The sequence below is a fragment of the Columba livia genome, chromosome 2, assembly GCF_036013475.1.
Source record: "Columba livia isolate bColLiv1 breed racing homer chromosome 2, bColLiv1.pat.W.v2, whole genome shotgun sequence".
NCBI lineage: Eukaryota > Metazoa > Chordata > Aves > Columbiformes > Columbidae > Columba > Columba livia.
The window spans coordinates 58,928,620-58,950,142 of NC_088603.1; the positions used below are offsets into that span (position 1 = coordinate 58,928,620).

The 21,523-nt window shown below is 34.9% G+C and overlaps 1 protein-coding gene across 5 annotated transcripts in view; it reads left to right on the forward strand.

Moving 5' to 3' along the window:
- Window positions 1-21,523, forward strand: part of CNTNAP2 (contactin associated protein 2) — a 1,147,495-nt gene that overhangs the window by 520,084 nt on the left and 605,888 nt on the right. For all 5 annotated transcript variants that reach the window (XM_065052118.1, XM_065052119.1, XM_065052115.1 and 2 more), the window contains exons 5-8: window positions 6,148-6,351; window positions 8,065-8,249; window positions 11,435-11,578; window positions 17,991-18,255. In XM_065052118.1, coding sequence (XP_064908190.1) covers window positions 6,148-6,351; window positions 8,065-8,249; window positions 11,435-11,578; window positions 17,991-18,255 — 798 coding nt within the window. The remainder of the gene's footprint in view (window positions 1-6,147; window positions 6,352-8,064; window positions 8,250-11,434; window positions 11,579-17,990; window positions 18,256-21,523) is intronic.

The following is a 21,523-nucleotide window of genomic DNA, read 5'->3' on the forward strand; positions in this document are numbered from 1 at the left end:
AGTAGAGATAAGGGAGTAGAAATAATGGAGTGAGAAGATTTTACCTAAGGTCACTGTGGATCAGTGGTACAGAACTTTTGTATTTTTAATCCTAGTGAAATATTCTGTACAGGCTTTGTAGTATCAATCATTCAGAGATCAGTAGCAATTTAAAAATATGTGTACATATTAAATTTGTAATTAATAATGTTGATTTCTGGGAAGTACTTAGCTGTTCTGCTTGTTCTGTTGGTTTACCATGTCTGATAAACAGGGATTTCTTAGTAATTCCATGTAGTTCCTTGATCAAAGTAACTAAGTAGCTGTGCTGGAGTCTCAGTGCTGAGTGTTTGTGAATGAGCACTTCAAACTTCAGATGCTGACATTGAGAATAGTTATATTTCTCTCAACAGAAAGGGAAGAAATACAGAAGTTCTGGAGCTTGAGTCTGATTTGTTTCTTTCTAATTAATTAATAAATTATTTTGTAGCACCAAATAAAATGTATTTATACAGATTTGATTCCCTGACCACATTTTGTCAAATCCTGCATGTGGCCAAAAGTACAGGACAAAAGCAGGGATAGGAAGACCTCTGACTCGTGACTTGTTTGTCTTCGAGATTTGGGAGTGGGGTCATATTTGTCACCCAATTTCCTGTTGGTATTTTTAAGGCTTTCTGACTATTATTCTTTAGAGGAAAATTGAATGTGGTGATGCCATTTGCTAATGAAATGGATTTAGTGTGGCATCTCAGACATATATTGGGATAAGACCTGACACAACTTCACAAACAACTGAAAGCAGTGTTGTATTTTTAAGATGTCAATAGTGTTATCCAGTCCGTCCATCTAATATGAAATCCAATAGGGGAGAAATAAAAGTAGTGGGAGCTGTACTTCCTATTTAAATGTGTTTTTTAAAAAAACATGTTTTCGGTTTCTTTTTCCCCCGTCTTTCTGCATTTTCTTATTTTTTCTCCCTTTTCCACTCTTTCTCACTATTTTTGAACTTAATCTTTTAAAACAAAAAATTTCCCCCATTTCAGCAGTGGCCTCTGAGAACAGTCAGACTTCACTGAATTCACTGAATGCAGGTGAACATACTGTATGTGATGGCTTAGGTCTCTCTCTTACTAATGCTGGTAGTTCAGTGGCTAAGGATGAGAAAAAATATATATTTACACAGCAATTACATGAATTATATGGTTTACTGTCTAAGTACCATTCCAAATCATGGTAATTGTCACAATATTAAACAACTGAATGTCATCATAGAAGGAACACAAGTAATTACCACACTTCTACATGTGATAACTCTTAAACATAATTGCTATGTAATCTTTAGGTGACTGAATTATCATGCAGACCCATGTGCAGGCTGCCAGCACACCTATGCATAAAAAAGCTTTAATTAAATCAAAGTTTACTGCTGTTTTTTTCTTTTTTCTTTTTTTTTAGATGGAATTATTTTCAAAACATGGCAATTCAAGGCTAGATTTTGGATTAATACGCTACTTTTACTCATTTTTGTTAAAGTGTGTCATATGAATTTGCCTCAACAAATAATGATGAACACATATGCATAACTGCAACAGCGGCATAGGTACAAAAAGGATATTTGCCTTTTCATGGGCTACATGTCATGAATCCACAGACCCACAGAAGTCAAGTCATTGTCCTAATCAGCTGTGGATCAGATGCCTGACTGTTAAGGTCACTTTTGCAGATGTTACAAAGTGGTATCAGCTGGCATTGGGGAAAATATTATATACCCTATATAGGTCTTCCTATCACCATCAGAAAGTAAATTTAACAAATGTTAATGGAAGATAATATCTGACGTTGTATATGGAATAATATTTTAATGATGTATATTTTTTATGAAGGTTGCTTAAGCTGTAATGTCCATCAGTTTTCTTTTATTTGTAGCATTTGTTCCAGTCAGTTGTAAGTAGATTCAAAAGAGTATAATCTGTATAGCAAATTTGCATTATGTAGAAGTATGATTTTTGTGATAACAGAGTGACTTTCACGTAGTAATTTTTTTCTATAAACAGATTTCATGCTTCTCTAAAAGTTATTTTGTAAAGGTACACACAAAAATCTCATGAAGACATTTCTTGTATCTCTTGACTGCTTGTAAGGCAAGCAAAAATAGAGTGATATAATCTGTGTTACAATATTTTTCTAACCAGTTCCTTTGTTCTTCAAAACAAACTCCAGAAGTAATGTATTTACTTCAATCATGATTACAATCTCCATCTCTGAAATCACATAGTATTGCTTCTGAATACAGGCTCAGAATATGAGCCAGAGTAGCCTCATTTCTGAGAGCAACATCTGTATCTCTGCCTGAGAAAATGTGTCCTCCTTGCATATTAGTGACTTTATAATGGATTTCTTGCACAGCAAGTATAACATGCCATTCTGATTTTTAATTTTGAACTGATTCACGTTCCTGGACGTTTTTCATTCAGAAAAAAACAGAGCAGGCTGAGAGTTTCAGTTTTGCTTAGAGCTTAATAAGTATTTATTATTGGAATGTGTATTGTAAGGTGTGTTTTAGAAAGAAAAGTGATATTTGATATATATTGTTGCATTCTTATATACATGATTTACAGATTATATACTCATAAAGATGGAAGATTGCAGTCAATTTGTAGTCCTTGTGTTTTATACACTGAATAAAGTCTCCTCACTATTTAGTTTGCATAAGCAATATGGGGGTCAAAGTTTATAATTTCATCAGAAGTCTTTGCAAGTTTAAGAAGATTTGAGAATAGGTTCAAGTTACATGGTTGTAATCTGTTTCATTGCAGAGTTTGACTGCTAACAAATATCTAACACCCTTGGGTCTGAGTATCTTAGTTTGTTGTCTAATCAGAGACACAGATGAACAGAGACTACACGATTATTGTGTAAATAACTTCTGCCTACTTGGCCCTCTTCTTTCTAATGGCAAAAAGAGTCTAGAACTGGTGCTTCCAGTTATGTGATGCAACTAATGGCAAGAATGGAAGGTATTGATGGCATGGATTATTTATAGCCTGGTAATTAGGGGTGAGAGAATGCTATGGAAGACTCAGCATATGATTCTATATAACTTGAAGAAGTGTTTGGAACTGAAAATTCAGAAATGTAAAATTCTTCCCTTTGGCCTCCTTTCCATGAACACAGTAATGGGTCAATGTGGTCCATGAAAAAGTCTATGCATTTAAAAAAATACATAAATCTTGGCCATTGGAAAGAGCCTTCAAATCTTTCAGTGACTATTACCCATCTGTTTGATGACAGTCAGATGCTACCTATTCAAATATGTTAAAAAACTACTGTGAAACAGGAATGCTATTGCATATGCTCATTAATGTTTTAGAAAGGAGAAGTACAGCATCTTACAGAGACATGAGGAAACTCGCATTATAGAATCTGCATCCTCTGTCTTCTAGATCTCTTTGACTCCCACAGGAAGAATTTTGTGGAATCTTTGGCTGTTGTGAATAGAGAAAGAAAATTTATTTCTATGACTTTTTTCTGATCTAACTTGCAAAGGTGAGCAGAGTGATTAGATTTACCTTCCAGGTTTAACACAGCTTTTTCTGACATGCTTAAGGCTTCTTCCATTAATACTGGCGGTCTTTGTATCTGAGCTAATGCATGAGTATGAATGAGTACAAGATAGCATGTTTTACATTTTGATCTCAGGTAAACTCTGAAATACGTGGTTCGCAGAAAACACTTCTAATCTTTAAAACTCTTAAGCTTAAAAAGCAGGAGCATTGTGAAGGTAAAAATCACAATTTCTGGTAATCCACGCTGCACTGACATCCATAATTTTGTCTTTAGTATAAATTAGGTGGACCTATAGGTCAACTGTCCACTGCCATGCTTCCCCCATATCAGTCTGGGGAACTGTGAACATAGTTTCTGCAAGGTAGCAAAGTCCTTAACTTCTACAATTTGTAATAATCCCTAGAGAGTCAACATTTTGTGTTAACTGAGGATAATGATCATGTTCTCATTATACATATATATTTATTAAAAATGTACAAAGGACAAATGGTTATATCAACCAGAAACAGATCACATACCTCATCAGCATGCAGAGGATCATTGTGTCAGCAGAGCAGATGACCCGGAAGTAGTAGAGAACTATTTATTATCTTAGTTATTTGTTGGGAAAATCCTGAATGATGGAAGCATGATGTGTTGGTCTTCATATTTGAAAACGTGCTGTGCTCAATGATGTAAGGATATATGAATAGGCATTTAATCAACATGACTTCAATCTCAGTCTCAATTGGGTGTGTTTTATTTAATGAACACAAGATGGGTTGTGGATTTTTTTGACTGAACAATGAAATGGAAATGATTTCTGAAATATTGGATATGGTTTTACAGACTTTTTTTCTAGAAAATAAATTCTAAACTTCATAAAGCTTGATTGAATGCTCTTCTTTAACACTCAATTAGCTCTTATGTCATTGTGAAAGCCATTTATGGAAATCATAGAATGTGAAAAAGCAACCTAGACAGACAGATGCTGTACGTAACCAGTCCTTTGATAGCAATTGAGGACACAGAAGTAGCAGAACTTGACTCTGTAGACCGCTTTGGTGGTTCCTAAATTCTCAAGAGAAGGATGGATGTACATGTTTGTTGAGGCTCTTCTCTGAATCAGGGTGTAAAATATTATTTCATAGCTTAGTTGAAAGTTAACATTTTTAAACATGTGTTTGACATATGTTGTAAGAACAAAAGCAACAGGGTTTTGCATAATCAGCTAATGTAGGCCATATAAATTAAAATTGAAATTTATTTTGTTATTTAGGCATAGTGTTTTAATTGAGTGTTTTAATGGAGTTTTAAAAGATTCTTCTGTGTTAATTACACAAGAGTGGTTTTGCTTCTGTATTTTGATGTTTAAATTACTTCCCACCATAATAGCAAAAGCAAGTTAGTAATCTTTAAAAGTTGTGAGCAGTCACTGAAGAGAAGCCCACAGTAGGCAAAAATTAGCTATTGTTGAAGAATGGTAAAATACCATCCTTCATTTCATTCAAAGCGTTAAATGGCTGGTACGAATATGATATGCCAATAGGAATTGTGAATGTTTTTGAAGAACGTAGGTGGGAAATACTTTTTTTTTCCAAATATGAACAGTTTTCCATTAATTCCTTTTTAAGAGTTTTGCTTAGTTACTATTTAAATTGTCAGTTGTGAATAGTGAGGATGAAATGCTCAGAGAGTAGCTAAGGCACTTGTGAATGATCATAGATCTTCATACAAAGGGGATTTCTTAGACAAATGTGTATAAATGTTTATATATTCGTATTATCTATTTACAATTTTTACTGAGCTCTGAAGTATGTCTGTTGAATGGAATTATGTTCTGTGGCAATTTTTACTGTGGATCTAGCCTCCAGAAAATTGCGGAAAATTGTTGCCTATTCTTTACAGATTAAGTCATAAAAATAAGACAACGTGAAAATTTGTAGCGTCATTATGTGACGTTTGTGTGAATATTGGATTGACTTTAGATTCTTATGATTGCATCCTTCAGTTTTCTTCCCAGATTTTGAATAAAACCAAACCTGGAAACAAAAATTAGCCCGAATCACAGAACTTTTTTTTTCCTTCTTGAAACTAGTTGAGGTCACAACTTACCCAGGATTTTAATATAAAGCTAGGGAAGGCTTATGCCTGTGGTTTACATACAGTTTGAGGAATCTTATGAAATTGCTAGGCAATTTTTTTGGGGCTCATGTTTTGCTGTTTACAGTCCTCAGAAATACCTATACTGGATTTTAAAGAGGTATCAAATTAATTATCAATGATCACTCAGAAGTCTTCCATTTTCAACTATAATTACAAAAGTGTGCATGGCAGCAACTATATTTTAGAGAAACCAAAAGATGTTGAGTACAGTTGTAGTATTTGTCCCCCAAATCTGCTTTTTTTATATCCTATGGATTAAATTTATGTTCTGCCTGGTTCCTACTTTTTATAGTATTAAATCATGACCAAGATAAAGTGTATTTACAGTGCATATAACACTTGCACATTTTTTATTCTGTTCAAGTACAATCTACATATGGCATGTCTGTTTTTCCAGTGGTCACAGGAATATATAATCACTTATCAACAATGTTATTTGTTTCTTTCCTTTAGGGGCCGATGTTATCAATTTTGATGGCCACGTAGTGTTACCATACAGATTCAGGAACAAGAAAATGAAAACACTGAAAGATGTCATCTCTCTGAAATTTAAAACGTCTGAAAGTGAAGGTGTACTCTTCCATGGAGAAGGACAGCAAGGAGACTATATCACCTTGGAACTGAAGAAAGCCAAACTTGTTCTAAATTTGAATTTAGGTATGCTTTGATTGTTTAGTTTTGTGTGCTATTTAATTCCCCCCAAGAAATTTTAAGCCAAATATTACATGCTTTTTTCCTCTAGTGATATAATAGGCCACATAATCAGATCATTTGATGAAAATGTTATTCATTCCCTTTTCATATTTGGGTAGGGGGCATGTTGTGTTTGTTTGGTTTTATTTTATTTTGGTGTTGGTTTGGATTTATTTTTTTCTGTTCCATTCCTTCCTTTTTACTATGTGTGAGATACCACAAAAATAATATCACACAGAAAAAAATATATAATCAATAGGTTGTTATTATAAACTTGCCACAAACAAACAAACAAACAAAAAAGCCTTGTCAGAATTGTATTTTCCTCAGCTGTGGATTTCTGTGAGAGAAGGACCCTGTCATCAGTGCAAGACAATTTAAGGTCATCCTTAGAAACCTTGTAGCAAAAAAGGTATTCTTTGAAGCTACAGACCACATGAAGTTGAGGTTCAGCAGCTTTTCTGAAATCTGAGTAGTAGGGCTAGGAAAGGAAAGAAGACATATCTGTTTATTAGGTAATCTCATTATGGAGTCCCGTGTATGTTACACTAGTTCCCGCCTTCTTTTTCCCTCCCAGTGGAAGACTACAGGATCATAAGTGACCTGATTTATTAAGTACTTTATTATGCAAAAACTCACATTTGTCTGAGATGTGATCTCTGACCAACATAGCTGCACTGGCAAAAGCCACTGGAAAATACAGGAGATGACTGCAAAACTGTACTCTTGCTAGTAGTTTGACTTCCAGAATGGGAAGGTTACTGCAGGAGGAAAGAACAAAATTAACTGTGTTAGAAGACGATGCTTATTGCTGCTGTTAGCTCAATCTGCATTGAGCCTTTTCCTATATACTCACTGGTATAGCTATACTGGCAGAGTGTATCACAGAATCACAGAATGTTAGGGGTTGGAAGGGACCTCAAAAGATCATCTAGTCCAATCCCTCTGCCGGAGCAGGAACACCCAGATGAGGTTACACAGGAATGTGTCCAGGGGGGTTTGAATGTCTCCAGAGTAGGAGACTCCACAACCTCCCTGGGCAGCCTGTTCCAGTGCTCTGTCACCCTCACTGAGAAGAAGTTTCTTCTCAAATTTAAGTGGAACCTCTTGTGTCCCAGTTTGAACCCATTACCCCTTGTCCTACCATTGGTTGTCACCAAGAAGAGGCTGGCTCTGAAGTGCAGAACTCGTTTAAGTGTTTGCTGTTATCAGACAAAAACAGGGTTTTGTTACCAAAGTCTATTATCAAGCACCATGTCCTCCTCAACAGTTGTAAATCAGTATAATTCCAGGTCAGCTCAGGACCTGGCCAAAAGGCCATCCTAGGAAAGGTGACAGTTTTTCATTTCTGTAGGGTGGGGACGTAAACACACGAGACTCCTAGTTGAAAAAAACGTTACAGCTGAAAGTAGGTATTACTTCTCTGGTTTGCCTCCAAATAACTTCTGTTACAAATAACTATTTATAACACTCACTGACTAGATGTATTTGATCTAGCTATTTTTTACTTGTGGCAGCAACCCTTGACTGGGCAGATCTTAGCTTCACAGCAGATTGACTTCCTTCAGCTTACTGTGTGTCTGATATGATTCGGTTGAAATATTGACGGAGCAAGAGGAAAATGTTTGCCTAACTGGTATGAGGTGAGAATTGCTATTGTTTCTAATCTCATTTTAGGCAGCAACCAGCTTGGCTCTATTTATGGCCACACATCTGTGATGACAGGCAGCCTCTTAGATGATCACCACTGGCACTCCATCCTCATAGAGCGCCACGGGAGAAACATCAATCTCACCCTGGACAGACGCATGCAGCACTTCAGAACCAATGGAGAATTTGATTACCTGGACCTGGATTATGAGGTAGACAGTGAAATTTGTTTGTTTCCGTTCAAATGTGCTTTAGAAAGATAAGTCCAATAAGAAGAGAAAAGAAAACTTATATAATATGAGATGTTTTGGTACTTTTTTGTACATCTGTTGAAATTATTTTTCCCCTATATTTCCTGAAATTTTCTTTCCAACACTCTCTCTTAGGTGTAAATTAAGTTTCCTTTCATTAATCTGCCAGATCTCATCTGGTGTAAAAGTCATCTCAGCCTTTTGTTTTAAAATGTGAGTTCTATGTTATTCAGCAAGCTAAAAATACACTACTTTTAAATCTGTAAAAGCAGTTGCTGTAAGCAGAAGGTAGACTTTAAAAAATCATACAATGTTATTCCATTCAGGTAATAATTTTGCACTTGAATTGGAAAGCCTCATTCTGTACTGACAATTAATATTTATTTTTAGCAAAGGAAACACATTAGCACCTTTTTACCGATATGAATCTTGATCTTGTATTACATAAGTAGTTACTTCCTTATATTTTTACAAATATGGCATCAATAGCTTCTTTTTATAAAGAAGCAATAAAAAGTTAGGAAAGTTCTAAGAAAACTTCTATTTAATCAGTCTGGTTAATGCACACAAGTGTTGGTAGTAATTAAACATGGATTTGTTGTTTGATTACACTCTGGTTTCTGCTTTTATGAACTTGTTCATTTCTTCTTCAGCACATTGGTTATTACAAACTTTGTATAATGATTTTCTTGCACTCCTTACTGTTTCTAATGAGAATCAATTTGGTTGCCTCAGCCAAATACATATATTTCCATCCTTGCAACTTTGTAAGCAGTGAGAAGGAATGAAAATGATGTAATGCAGAAAAGTTTGAATTAACTTTTGTATTGATATTTTTACAAACAATATTTTGATTAAGAATATGATATTAATGTTTGAAAAATTTACTTATGATTGTAAATGTTATTGAATCAAATATTTACTTACATTCCAGCAAATCTTTATGGATGACTTCTTTGGTAGCAGTTATAATGGCAAAATAGTGAGCAAATTTGCCTGTACCTCTATTACTCATCGAGCATCGAAGATCTGAATTGAGCTATTGAAAATTCACATGAAATAGATTTTATTAAAAATTTTCAAGTGAGTTAACCACAGAAAAAGGCTGAATGCCATAAGCCAGAGTTGGGTGATTCACACATATTTATATAAATATATATATGTGTAGCATGTTTACATAATAAATACATTGCATATAACAAATCTACCCCTAGTAAGAGGAGATTCACCTTCCTCTCTTTTGACAGTTCTCAAAGATAAGTTTCAGTCTCCATGTACATGAATCCCTTGTGTTTAACGAAACTTATTCAAGTGTGTGTGGATACATATTTCTGTGGTTCATATAAATGCAAGAGCCTTAACCTCTTTCCCTTTCTTTCCCCTCAATTTATCTCACTGGTTTTGGTTTTAGTCATCACAGACTAAATTTAAATGTGTTGCCCTTGTGATAAATTAATCACAGTGGATAAACCTGAAAGAATCAAAGCTATTCTTTATAGAAGTTTCTAGGTTAATCTCTTTCATAAAAGTTAAGCACAAAAGAGGAATAAAAATGAGTTCTGATTGCATTTTCAAGATTAAAAGGTAAAAAATCCTGTGAGTACCTTTCAACTCTTCTGTCATGGTATGTGGTTTTTGCAATTTTTCTCCTTTTTTTTCCAAATAGTTTCCATTTTCTCTTGTCCAAACACATGACTATAACATGCAGTAGAATGTTTGACAGCCATTAAGATTATTACTGTCATATTCCTCAGTGCATATAAAGTGCTGTATCTTTCCTAAAGTCAAGTTATGTCAATTTGTAATACCTGAGAATGTGTCCCGCAAAACACCTTTACATAACTGGTATGTGCTCTTTATAAAGATTTTGGGTTTCAGCTGTATAGCTTTAGTTCATCTTATGTGCCAAATCAAAGCCTCCTCTTTGGGATAGAAAGTGATATCTAACACGCTTTTAAAATGGAAAATGTGTCCCTAGAGCTCCATTTTCTTGCTCTCAGTAATAACAAATGGAATTAACAATGAATTATATATAAACGCTTGGCTCTGCCAAATCTCAGAAGCAGATTACAAGTAGGCATTTTTATGAGCATTCATGGGGCAGAGAAGCTAAGTGTCATTACTTTTTATGCCATTGTCTATTGGATATAAATACTTAACATAGATTGCAGGGACTGATCTCATGAGTCTCTTATTCTTCATATTTGGACTGCAAAATATTAGAGAAAACATGTAGCATTTATTCACTTGAAACATTTCAGAAGAGACCCTGATGCAGTAGAGACCTGTGTAGTGTCTATGGAGTGACTGGGAGCGACTTCACAAGAGATTAACATTTTTAGTTAGTAAAATATTTGTTTTTCTTCATTTTTTTAGCACTAGAGATGCTGGATAACCCAGTATTTTATGGTAATGGAATTCAGCATTAAGGGAAAACCAATTCCTATTTGAGCTTGATGGCTGACTCTTTGTGGTGGTTTTCATGTTGTGGTTGTTTTCATGTTCTCTATGGAGCTGATTTGGCCTGCTAACTCATGTGGTAACTCCTCCTTGACTATAACTATGTGATAAAAGCATGTTCTCAATAGTGGAAAGTTCTTTTATCTAACAGGGGATAAAAACTTTAGTTATGCGATTCTGTAAAATTCTTCTGGATAAAGTAGATATATAAGCTTTAAAGGAAACAAGTGCATCACATTGGAGCCCACAGCTGCTGTGTTGTAGTCTGAGCTCTGACACACAGAGCTGAGTGGCTTATTTGCATCAGATTATCCGGCTAACTTCATATCTGCTCTTGTTTAGAAAAATAGTAGGGTGGACATTTATTCCAAGTTCTTTGTTTGAGACACATACTGTTCAATAGCAATCAGAAGAGCAATCCATATATGAACAACTGTGATGTATGTGTTCTCACTATTCAGACAATTATAATAATACTTGGGATTTACTACCGTAAATATTTGCTTGCTCGAATTCCTTACAGATTATTTTTCTGCTCTTGCAGTGCTTATTTTCTGTTAGCAGTATTGCCAGCTCTCTCATTTGCCATGTTTCAGTGTTCAAAGAAAGCAAATATATCTACAGCAAATTTGTTTGAAAGTATTTGCCCTCCAGTAACTATCTACCATTTTCTGTTTCATTCAAAGATAACCTTTGGAGGCATGCCTTTTTCTGGGAAGCCAAGTTCTAACAGTAGGAAAAATTTCAAAGGCTGCATGGAAAGCATCAACTACAATGGCAATAATATCACTGACCTTGCCAAGAGGAAGAAATTGGAACCTTCTAATGTGGTAAGAGCATCGTTTAATGATCATCTAAACTTCTGCTCCTCCTAAAGGAGACTAAAAGGTTTGTGATTGTGTGTAGCTGATCTTCTTGTGATATACTGGGATTATACAGAACACACAAAATATTATCACATACCCAAAGATCTTATTGCATGTAGCTTTGTGACTTTTTATTATTGCTATTTCTGAGCATTTTACTTCTGGGGTTCTGTTTCATCTTTCCAAAATTAACCTTCAATATCAGACAACTACTTTTTGAAAGAAAATCATTTAAACCTATATGTACTGCTTTCGTTTCCTCCCAAATTATAGTAGTCCAAAACTAGCACAGACGAGATTTATTATTAAATCAATTACAGTTTTCTCGTGGCTTTAAATCCTGGTATATTCCATCCCTGCAGAGCCAGTTAGTTTGCTGGAGTGCAAAAGTCATTGCAAGTGAATGCTTCTGCATGCTGTTCTGGTAGCTCTGAAAAGCCTCAAGATATTCAACTTGAAAATCATTATTTAGCATATTAACATTACAGAACTTATTAACATTTTATTCTATCTTTTCTCTTGCTTAAACATTCATAGTTACTTTCATGTTCAAACTTGCGGCTTTATGGACAGGGTGATTAAGAAAGAATGAACTTTAATTACTGTATTTTTAAAGCTCTAAATGTTCCTAAAATTGCTCACTGGCATGCAAATGCAACGTGGGTATGAAATACATTATTGCCATAAGATTGAGATGGTCTGAATAAGTTATTTAAGAATTTCTTCTGCACAACTTTACAGCCTTCACAAAGTCCTGCTAATAATATGTATGGTTCCACTATTGCTTTTCTCTTTATGTAATAAAGAGTAAAATTTAATATATGCAGCAATGATGTACTGCAAAGAATTGATTATCATTTGATTACTGCTTGGATAGTAATACTGAAGTTCCATATAACTGTATGAACAATATGGCTAAATGGTCAAAGTAATAATTTTGGATATGTGACATTTGCCTATACAAATTCAGTAATACAGCCTGTTATATAGAACCTTTTCTATACATTAATTTCTTCAGCATTGTCAAAGGCAAAGAGCATGAACTCTTGAATCTTTGACTTTTTTTCTCCCAAATTGCCTGTGATTTCCTGCCTGCAGTGCATTTTAAGCTTGTAATGTAACCATGATTTTCAAAGATTGATGCCTCATTTAGAAAAAGATCTCTGCACAGGAGCAATCTTTCCATTTTATGCAGTCAAGTTCACTGCAAGTTAGTAGGGTATATTCTTAAAGCTTCTTTCTGAACAGAAGTGTTACTTAAGAGGTTTCTGTAGTGCAAATCCTATCCTTTCAAAAGTGTGGCATAGGTAGCAGGACTGTGAAGTCTCTGTAAACTCTCCTCTCTGATTTTTGTTTGTTTTTTTTCCTTTGTTTGTCTTTAAAACTCTGTTGCCTGTAACATGAAAGTAAAATCCACAGAGGAAGCTTTGGAAGTGTTAGTGCTGCATCAAGAGTCTATGGCTTGCTAGCTTAATTTGATGATTCTGTTGATTTCCAGTTCTGAGAATGACTATAAAAATATGTGACCTTTTTGTTCAGTAGAATTACTTAAATTGTGTCACCTTTTCAAAAGCAAAATAAATTTTACTCTAAATAAATCAACATGGATTTTTACATTTCTTACAAAAGCTTTTTTCCTCCTAGTTTTTAGTCTGACTTAGCATGAAAAATAGACTTAGTTGAGACCACTGTTGCTAATCATGTTTATGATGATGGCACTAAAGCAATCCAACAAGGATCAAAGCTCTGTTGTAGGAGATCCTGTAGAAATCCATTACAGTAGGCACACCCTGCCCTAAACCGTGTATTACCTGAAGAGGCAAGAGAGACAAAATGTAATGAAGTGGAACACAAACAAACTAATCAGTGTGGTGATGAGATATATCATAAGGGAGTCAGGGAAGAATGGAGGAAAGACAGATATTAAAGAAGCATGATACAGACAAAAAAATATTCAACGGGTAGTTGAATTTCAAAAGTCACACAGTGAAAGGGAGTTCACAAGTTAAATGTACAGAATGAGAAAATTTTTTAGAAAAATAGGTCTCATACACATAGGTGTTATGAGCAAGAAACCACCACCAAGCAGATCTTTAATTTATTGAAGAGTAAGGATGTAAAGACAATTTTAAAGTATTTTTAATTTAAATAAAGCCCAACACTCACTGCAATAGTATATTTCTTTTAGATTAAAAGGGTCAGAATAAAGGAGAAAAAAGTTGGGCAATCCTTTGTGATACCAAAGACAGAGACAGCTCTTCGGAGAGAATGAGTCAGATGGTCTTGACCAGTTATTGTTGCTTTTGTTAGTGGAGCCTCATAGAAGATAAATGAAGGAAATGATAAAGATATCCGAAAGGGAGAGTCAGGGAGAAAAGGACAGCTGAGACAAAGAATTAAAGTGTCTACTTTTCTCCTGAACCAAGTTGCAAACGAGAGTTGGCAGTGTAGATGCTAACTCTGTAGATGCTAACTCTTGTATGCAACTTGACTCAGGACTACAATAGAAACAGGAAATACATGTGTAAACAATCTTCCCGTCCATCTTTTAAGTTTTCTACTAAAATATAACAAGCACTGTAGGACTTTCATTATATTGCATAACTGAAGATTATTGACCCTTGCACCACCAGTGAGAAGAGACTAGACTATGCAGCTAACAAGAAGTTGTCCAGGGATATTGGAGTTTAGGAATTTAGTCACTTCATCAAATTTTCCTACCCAAATGTATATTAAGGACAAGCAATGTGAAGACTAATTGGGTTCATTTTCTGCAGAACACTCTCTCCAGTTTTAAAACTTGTAACTGAAAAATGCTGAGGAGAATTATGAATACTGCCCTCCATCCTTACATCCCCTAGGTCTATGCTCCACCCACTTCTGTAGCTCCTATGCCGTGTATTACTGAGTGTAATCATATACAAACTTAAGATGAGTGTTTTCTTTCAATGGTTTATATTAAGCAAACATTATGTTAATCTTAAGGATAAGTAATAAGAAAAATTCTGAAATAAGATGATAAGCATTAGCATACAGTACATTGCCTGTACTATATGATCCATCCTGATTTAGCAGGTATTGTAGTCTTAATAAAGTCATTAATTCTCTTTTGAAAGCTATGCGTGCAGCTGGTAGCTATTAGTTGGGAAAAGTTTTAAGACCCAGTAGTGTTTCCGCAAGGGATAACATCTGAATGTGGATAGGCAAAATTGATTTGTAGGAAGTAAACGTGAAGCTAATTTGCAACAAGGTGAAAGATCATATACAAAGCTCAAGCTTCCCGAATTAAGATGTTTTCACCATTTCCCTTTCAATGTAGTATGAAAAAATATCTAGTAAGACCAACAGCTTCAGTATAAACGCACACTATATGTTTGTTTTTCACATGTCATTGCCCAGAGGACTATTCAGCAAGTCACTCTGAATCTACAGAAAAGGATGTCTTTCTTTTTGAAAAACAGGGATGCTATTATATAGAGAAGCTGCAGATTAATGATTCTATAATTAGCTTGAACTCTTGACCTAGACCTAGTGAGCAATCTGTATCAGATGGGCTTTGCTTAAAAGAGGAGTAGTTTTGTGAATTACAGTCATAGAGGGAATTGATAATCCAGTTCAGATTAATCTCAGTGGCTCAGTAGGGAAAATACTAACTAGCAGAGAAATTAGAATTGCATGTTACTTCTTCAAGAAATGTTTTATGCATTTAGGGTGTTCATGATAAATGCATTCACTGGTGTGAAAAAGGATGTAAATGCATTCAGTGCCATTAACATGTGCTATACGTGCAAGTATCCCATACATCAGGATATCAGGAGAGTGTCTTTTTTATTTGAAAACCTCCTTGTTATGAAGAAATTGTTACTTCCCTCACAGTAACAAGGCAGCAAGAGAAAATCTTGAGAACATCTAACAAAATGCTTTCTGTGCACTACTTAATTGGCATCTGTGACTGAATCATGAGGTGTCAGCTCTTACAAAATGCTGTTGCCCTCAGCATCACCACAGGAGTGCCTTAACTACGTAACATAAGTTGTTTCTAATCCATAGGGTGACTACTACACTGAGAATGTTAACAAAGTGTAACAAAGGGTATTTCAGCCACTCTCCAGCTTTTTTTTCTGTATGTAAATTTGTGATTTAACCAAAAGTATTCTGTAGCACACTTGGAACTGTTCAGAGTAAAATTGTTCAAACAAATGACTTAACTATTTTGAGGTAATGCTCAGCTGACTGAAAACATAAAAATAAAATGTCTAGGCAATTTATAGAGCAAAAAGCCCAGAATAGCCAAGCAGTTTAGCAGCAAAAGGGAAACCCTTTGCCTTTTTACCTCTATTCAGAAAGTAATTATAATTTCTCTCCTTCACACTGTAATTCAAAAGCTTCCTATAGTTCCTAAGTATTTTCCTAAATCCTTAGATATTTTTCAGTTTCTATAGAACATGGGTGTATGAAAAGAACATGGTTTGTAAAGCTGACATTTTATCATAAGGATAGGAACAAATCTTTTAGGAGATCAGCATAAAGAAATAGCTTTGCTAGTTCCAGATTATTGGAAACATCAGTGTTTCTTAAGTGATGGTGGAGGCTTCCAACTAGCAGTCTAGTTGCTGCTAGTTCTACTCGCCTACACAGGTAGACCGTGTGGCAGTATAAATTCTGACACTCTGTAGGAAAAAAAGGTGGTTACACAGAGTAATCTAAGAATCTGTCTGAGTGCTCAGGAAACTATTATTTTCATTCATTTAGTTTTGCCATGGAAATACTATATAAAAAACTGAATCTGCCACACAGGTGGTATCTGCCTATGGCACAGATAAGGTGTTTTCTGATGTGTTGTTCTTCTAAAATGTGGTGGGTTTGGACACTGGTAACTGAGTGCTACATCTTGCTTCCTTATTGACATCATCTAGCCCATATCCAATTGAAAATAATTACTTAAAAAAAAAAAAACCTTAGGACTTTCCTCCCACATATTTTCAGACACAAAGTTCCTAAATTGCTTCCAAATTTTCTAACTTCTCTCAAGATGAACTTTCAGATGCATTTATACACTATGAATACAAACATATATGACATAAAAGCTTACATTAGGAAGTCAGTAGTATGGAGTTTAAAAGTACTTATGTGATAAGGATGATGACTGACTCCTATTGGGATTCTGAACAGTGCTTAGGTGAACCTCATCTCTAAACATCTAGGTACATCTGAAAATGTTGTTCAATCTTTGGTATTTTTTTTAATGTGCAAATAAATATTGAAGGAATTCCTATATTGGTCATAGTAATAATTTCCATACTGTGTCAGATGACAATTTTCCTTCCCAAATTGAACTGAATTTGCCACAGACTATCCATCTGTCCCAGTGCATCACAAAACCTAACCATAGAACAGGATCCACCCTGCCACATGTTAGAGAAATTCTTCATCAGAGGAAATTGTCCTGTTATATTTGAATTGATGCATTAAAATGTCAGTTCTGGATAGAGATTCCTACAAATTATTTACAATTTCTAAGAAAACAAATCATAATACCATTGTGGTCTTTCATGAAATATGACATGAGAATCAGAGTGAAAAATCCATGTCCCTAATTCAAGTCTTGTTTATAGATACATTTTAAAGCCTTGGAAATTAATAAGCTTCACTGGATTTTTTTCAGTTTCCCAAAGATTAAAATTTTACAGTGTGAAAACTGGAATTTCTTTTCTAGAGAAAATTATTGACTGCAAATATTAGGCATTGTTCACAATCAGCTACTGTTCTGTTTCATGAAAGCAAGTGTTAGCTTATCTAATATTATCCAGTAGGAAACATAACAGAGAGGCTAGCTCTTCATGAGATATTATACATCATTCTTTCACAACCTTGTGTGTTGTATTGATTGACACATTGATATAAGGGTATTTGGAAAAATGTTTTTCTTTTTTATTAAAGGATGAATGACTGCTCTGTTATACACTTCTTCGTGACAACAAACAAGCCTATGTTTTTCTGTGATTCATTTCTTCATCTTTGAACTGGAAATATTAATGCTTTCATCTAAGCTTTATCTTAGACTATAACTCTTCAGAGCAAAAACTACCTCTTATTGTGTGTATGTACAGTACAAAATACAATGGTGCCACTGCTAGACAAGACAGAAATATCAGCAACAACATTGTAATTGTAACAATAATGATAATATTAATAACACATTTTTAGATACAACTTGCATTGGTCACAGTAGACTCTAGGTTGAATAAAACCTAGAATACTTTTCTAGAGGTAGCTATGAATTTAGTGGAATCTTACTTTTTTCTTTTTCTTTTTTTTTTTTGTTTGTTTGTTTGTTTGTTTGTTTTTTCCTTGTGTGTGTGTGTGTTTTACTTAGGGAAACTTAAGTTTTTCTTGTGTGGAGCCACATGCAGTGCCTGTCTTTTTCAATGCCACCAGTTACCTTGAGGTTCCTGGTCGTCCGAGCCAGGATCTGTTTTCAGTCAGTTTCCTTTTCCGAACCTGGAACCCCAATGGACTTCTTGTCTTCAGCAACTTCGCAGATGATCTGGGGAATGTTGAGATTGACATAAATGATGGCAAAGTCAGTGTCCATATCAATGTCACCCTAGTGAAGAAGAACCGAATAGATATCTCATCAGGTAAGTGGTTCTTTTTATAATTGGTATCATTTTTGTTGGTATTGACTAAAAGCATCATGGACCTAAAAATTATAACAATTGTTTTACAAAATTTAAAATTTAAATTGCAACTATATTAAATAATTTATTGTGTGTTTCATTGAGTAAGAAGTAGAAGAATATTGAAACAGTTGTTAAATTAAAGAAGACAGAAATGTTCTTATTCTGCAGTGAAACCCAGGAAACATATAATCCATTATTTATGCGGCAGCATTGCTTCTTTTTTTGATTTCTTCTATCTGTCTTGCAGTCCTCTATGCAAAAAAATACTTGGTTTCAAAAGAGGAGGGTGCTCCCTTGCTGAGAGTAGCCTAATAATTAGGCTGCTTCTGTTATTTACTAAAAAAAAATTGGTTTAATCACAAGGCTGGCATGAAAAATACTGTGGCATTCTCTAGGTATGCTGTACAGTCATGTTGGAGAAGTACCAGAGCTTTCAGTACCTAAGGAGGTTTTGGAAAATAATGAGTAAAAAGTACAGGATTTGATTTGTTTCTGGAAGAAACAGTGTGTGTTGGTGTTAGTTGAGCAGTGTTTTAAAGTTGCTTGATACTTCCATTTTGATTAATTATATTTCAGTCTGGATTCTTTCTGGGCATTTCTGGATGAGCTGTAGCAAATATGGTGATAGCTACATCATGTCAATTAACACTTTTTCTCAACAAAGTCATGACTGAATCATGTGTTGGAAAGTACAGGGCTGCTTGCAAATGGATCTATAATAACTCCACATAGAAAACAGAAATAAAACAGTGATCATTTGAAGTAGCAGATATGACAACCTAGTTTCTTAGTCAAAATAGGGACATGTTTTTTGCCCAAAGTCATCTGTGGTTAATGTTTTTTGCTAATTTAATGTTGGAGGTATTTCAGTTTTCATCAACAGGATTGATACAGTTGTATAGCCCTGAATGAATGACAGTGTTTTTATGTCTACTATTCAGTTTCTATTTGAAAATATATAGTCTACATAGTCATATAAACACAGAATTGAGGAAATGTAAGAAAAAATTAAAAATGCCTTTTTTAATGAGAAAACATACATTAAGAGGGAAGTAATATTTCATTTGGCAAGTGGACATTTTTGCGACTTTTCTCTTTCTACCCTAGTAATGAAAGAGACGAGCACGAAATGAAATTAATTTTAAAGATAGAACTGAATAAAATATGAATAATAACAACTAAGAATTGGAATTTACCTGTTTTGTAAAATGAAAATGTTTTTGTGAAAAAAAAAGTATCTCTGTCACCGTTTATTGCAGGGCAACAATAAACTGTGGCAGATACTCTCTGTTAACCTCCCATTCTCCCCACTAAGGAAAGGGAATAGGAGGAAATGGGAGACTTAACAGTTGGAAAGTTCTTTACTAATAATACTAAGAGAGAAAATAATGCAAAATATACAAAACCAACACTGATTTTTCCAGTGTAGCACAGCTGTGGCTGAGCTGGCATCATGCTGGTGGCTGCAGGGCCAGCACCTGGAAGTCCTGGACTGGATTCAGCAGTAGACGGGAACAGGATTCAGGGATGCAGGGTCTGAAACCAGGCCTTGGATCACAGGCACGACAGGCAGGGTCCTCTTCAGATGCCAGCCATGGATGAAGAGAGCAAGACCCTCATGATCTCCCACTTTTATAGGGTGTATGATGTGGATGGGCATAGAATATCTAGTTGGTCAATTTTTGTCACCTGTTCTATCCACCTCTCCCTGGGAGTACACCCTCCTCGCTTATGTGACATACAGAATTTATCAGCAACTTTTCACTGGAGGAAGCTAAAGTTTCTTAGTCCTTGTTCTACACACCTCTCATAATTTACTATCTTACTTTAGCAGTTTTTAATGTCAGCTTTCCATGTTAACATGGGTGCATTGGCAGTTCATTCTGGGTCATAGTCTAACTCTGGCTGTAGAAATAATAGTTGAACTGACTGGCAGGAATTACATGAGAAAACTGTAGGCTGATGTGCAGGTGGCAGAGTTTATTCCTGCGCATCTCTATGCTAAAAACACTGGTGTGGAACAGAATTCTGCTTTGTCTGTTTTTCAGTGTCATAGTATTCTTTGAACACCTTAAAGCTGCATGTACTGACTCACGGAGCTCTAACTTACCATGAGTGATGTTCAGATAGACTTCCAACATATCAAATATAGCTAAATTCCCACCTTTCTCACTGGTAGCTGGGCACTGCAAACCTCCTTATTGAACTACTTTATGAAGTGCCTTGTGACACCTGGGAGGAGGGATCAGGCAGCATGTGAAAAAATTAATTTTTTTTACATAATTTTCATACCTAATTTATTTGAGCATTTTGTTTAAAAGAGAAAGGCAGCTGCAGTTTTAAATATTTTGATGACACTTTACAAAAATAAAAATTAAATAACACATAGAAGGTAGAGTTAAAGGAGCTGCAATTCTAGTCCTGTGTAGTACATGGACCAGTGTTTACTACTTACCTATAGAGTCAGTAGGGTGAATAGTTTACAGCACATTGTAAAAAGTTTCGTAGACAGATGTAATGTTTAGGGGCAAAACCACAAAATAATCAGCAAGCAGAATCAATTGACTGTTAAGAAGAGTGAGCTACTACTAAATTGAGAAATCAGAAATAGGTTTCTACTTTATTTTTTGTGCCAACGGATTCTACTTTTTCTATTTTATATAGTGAATAAAGGGATATGATACTCTAAGGTGGTCAAATAGAAAGCATGAATAGAAAACCTTCAACTTCTATGTAAATACAACAACTATGAGAGGTTTACATAGCATGCTGAGGGAAAACATTTGGATCAATAGTAGGCAGTTCATGGGAATCACGAAGCAGACATTGCTTTGCATTTAAAATTGAGAGTTGTCATCAGGCAGTCTGTTCTTAACAGTTTTCTTTGTCTCCCAGAGATCCTTCCCTGCTCTCTTCTGTTGTCTGTTCTGGTTTTGTCAGGGATAATTTTTTCACAGTGTAAGTAAGAGCTCTTAGGTCCTATTTAATGTTATCCTTTGGTCTTCCAGACAGCACTTAACTGTTCCTTCATTTATTTAGCTACTTGTTCTGACCACTAGAGATTTCACTATATTCAATTCTTCATGAACTTCTCTCAGTTTCTTACTCAATCTTCTTCATCCTTATTGGAACAATAAATCATCTCAGTACTTTATTCTTAGAATATTTAAAATAAAGATAATATTTTTTGTTATTATTATTGTGGTTTTGTATATCTGAAGCTTCT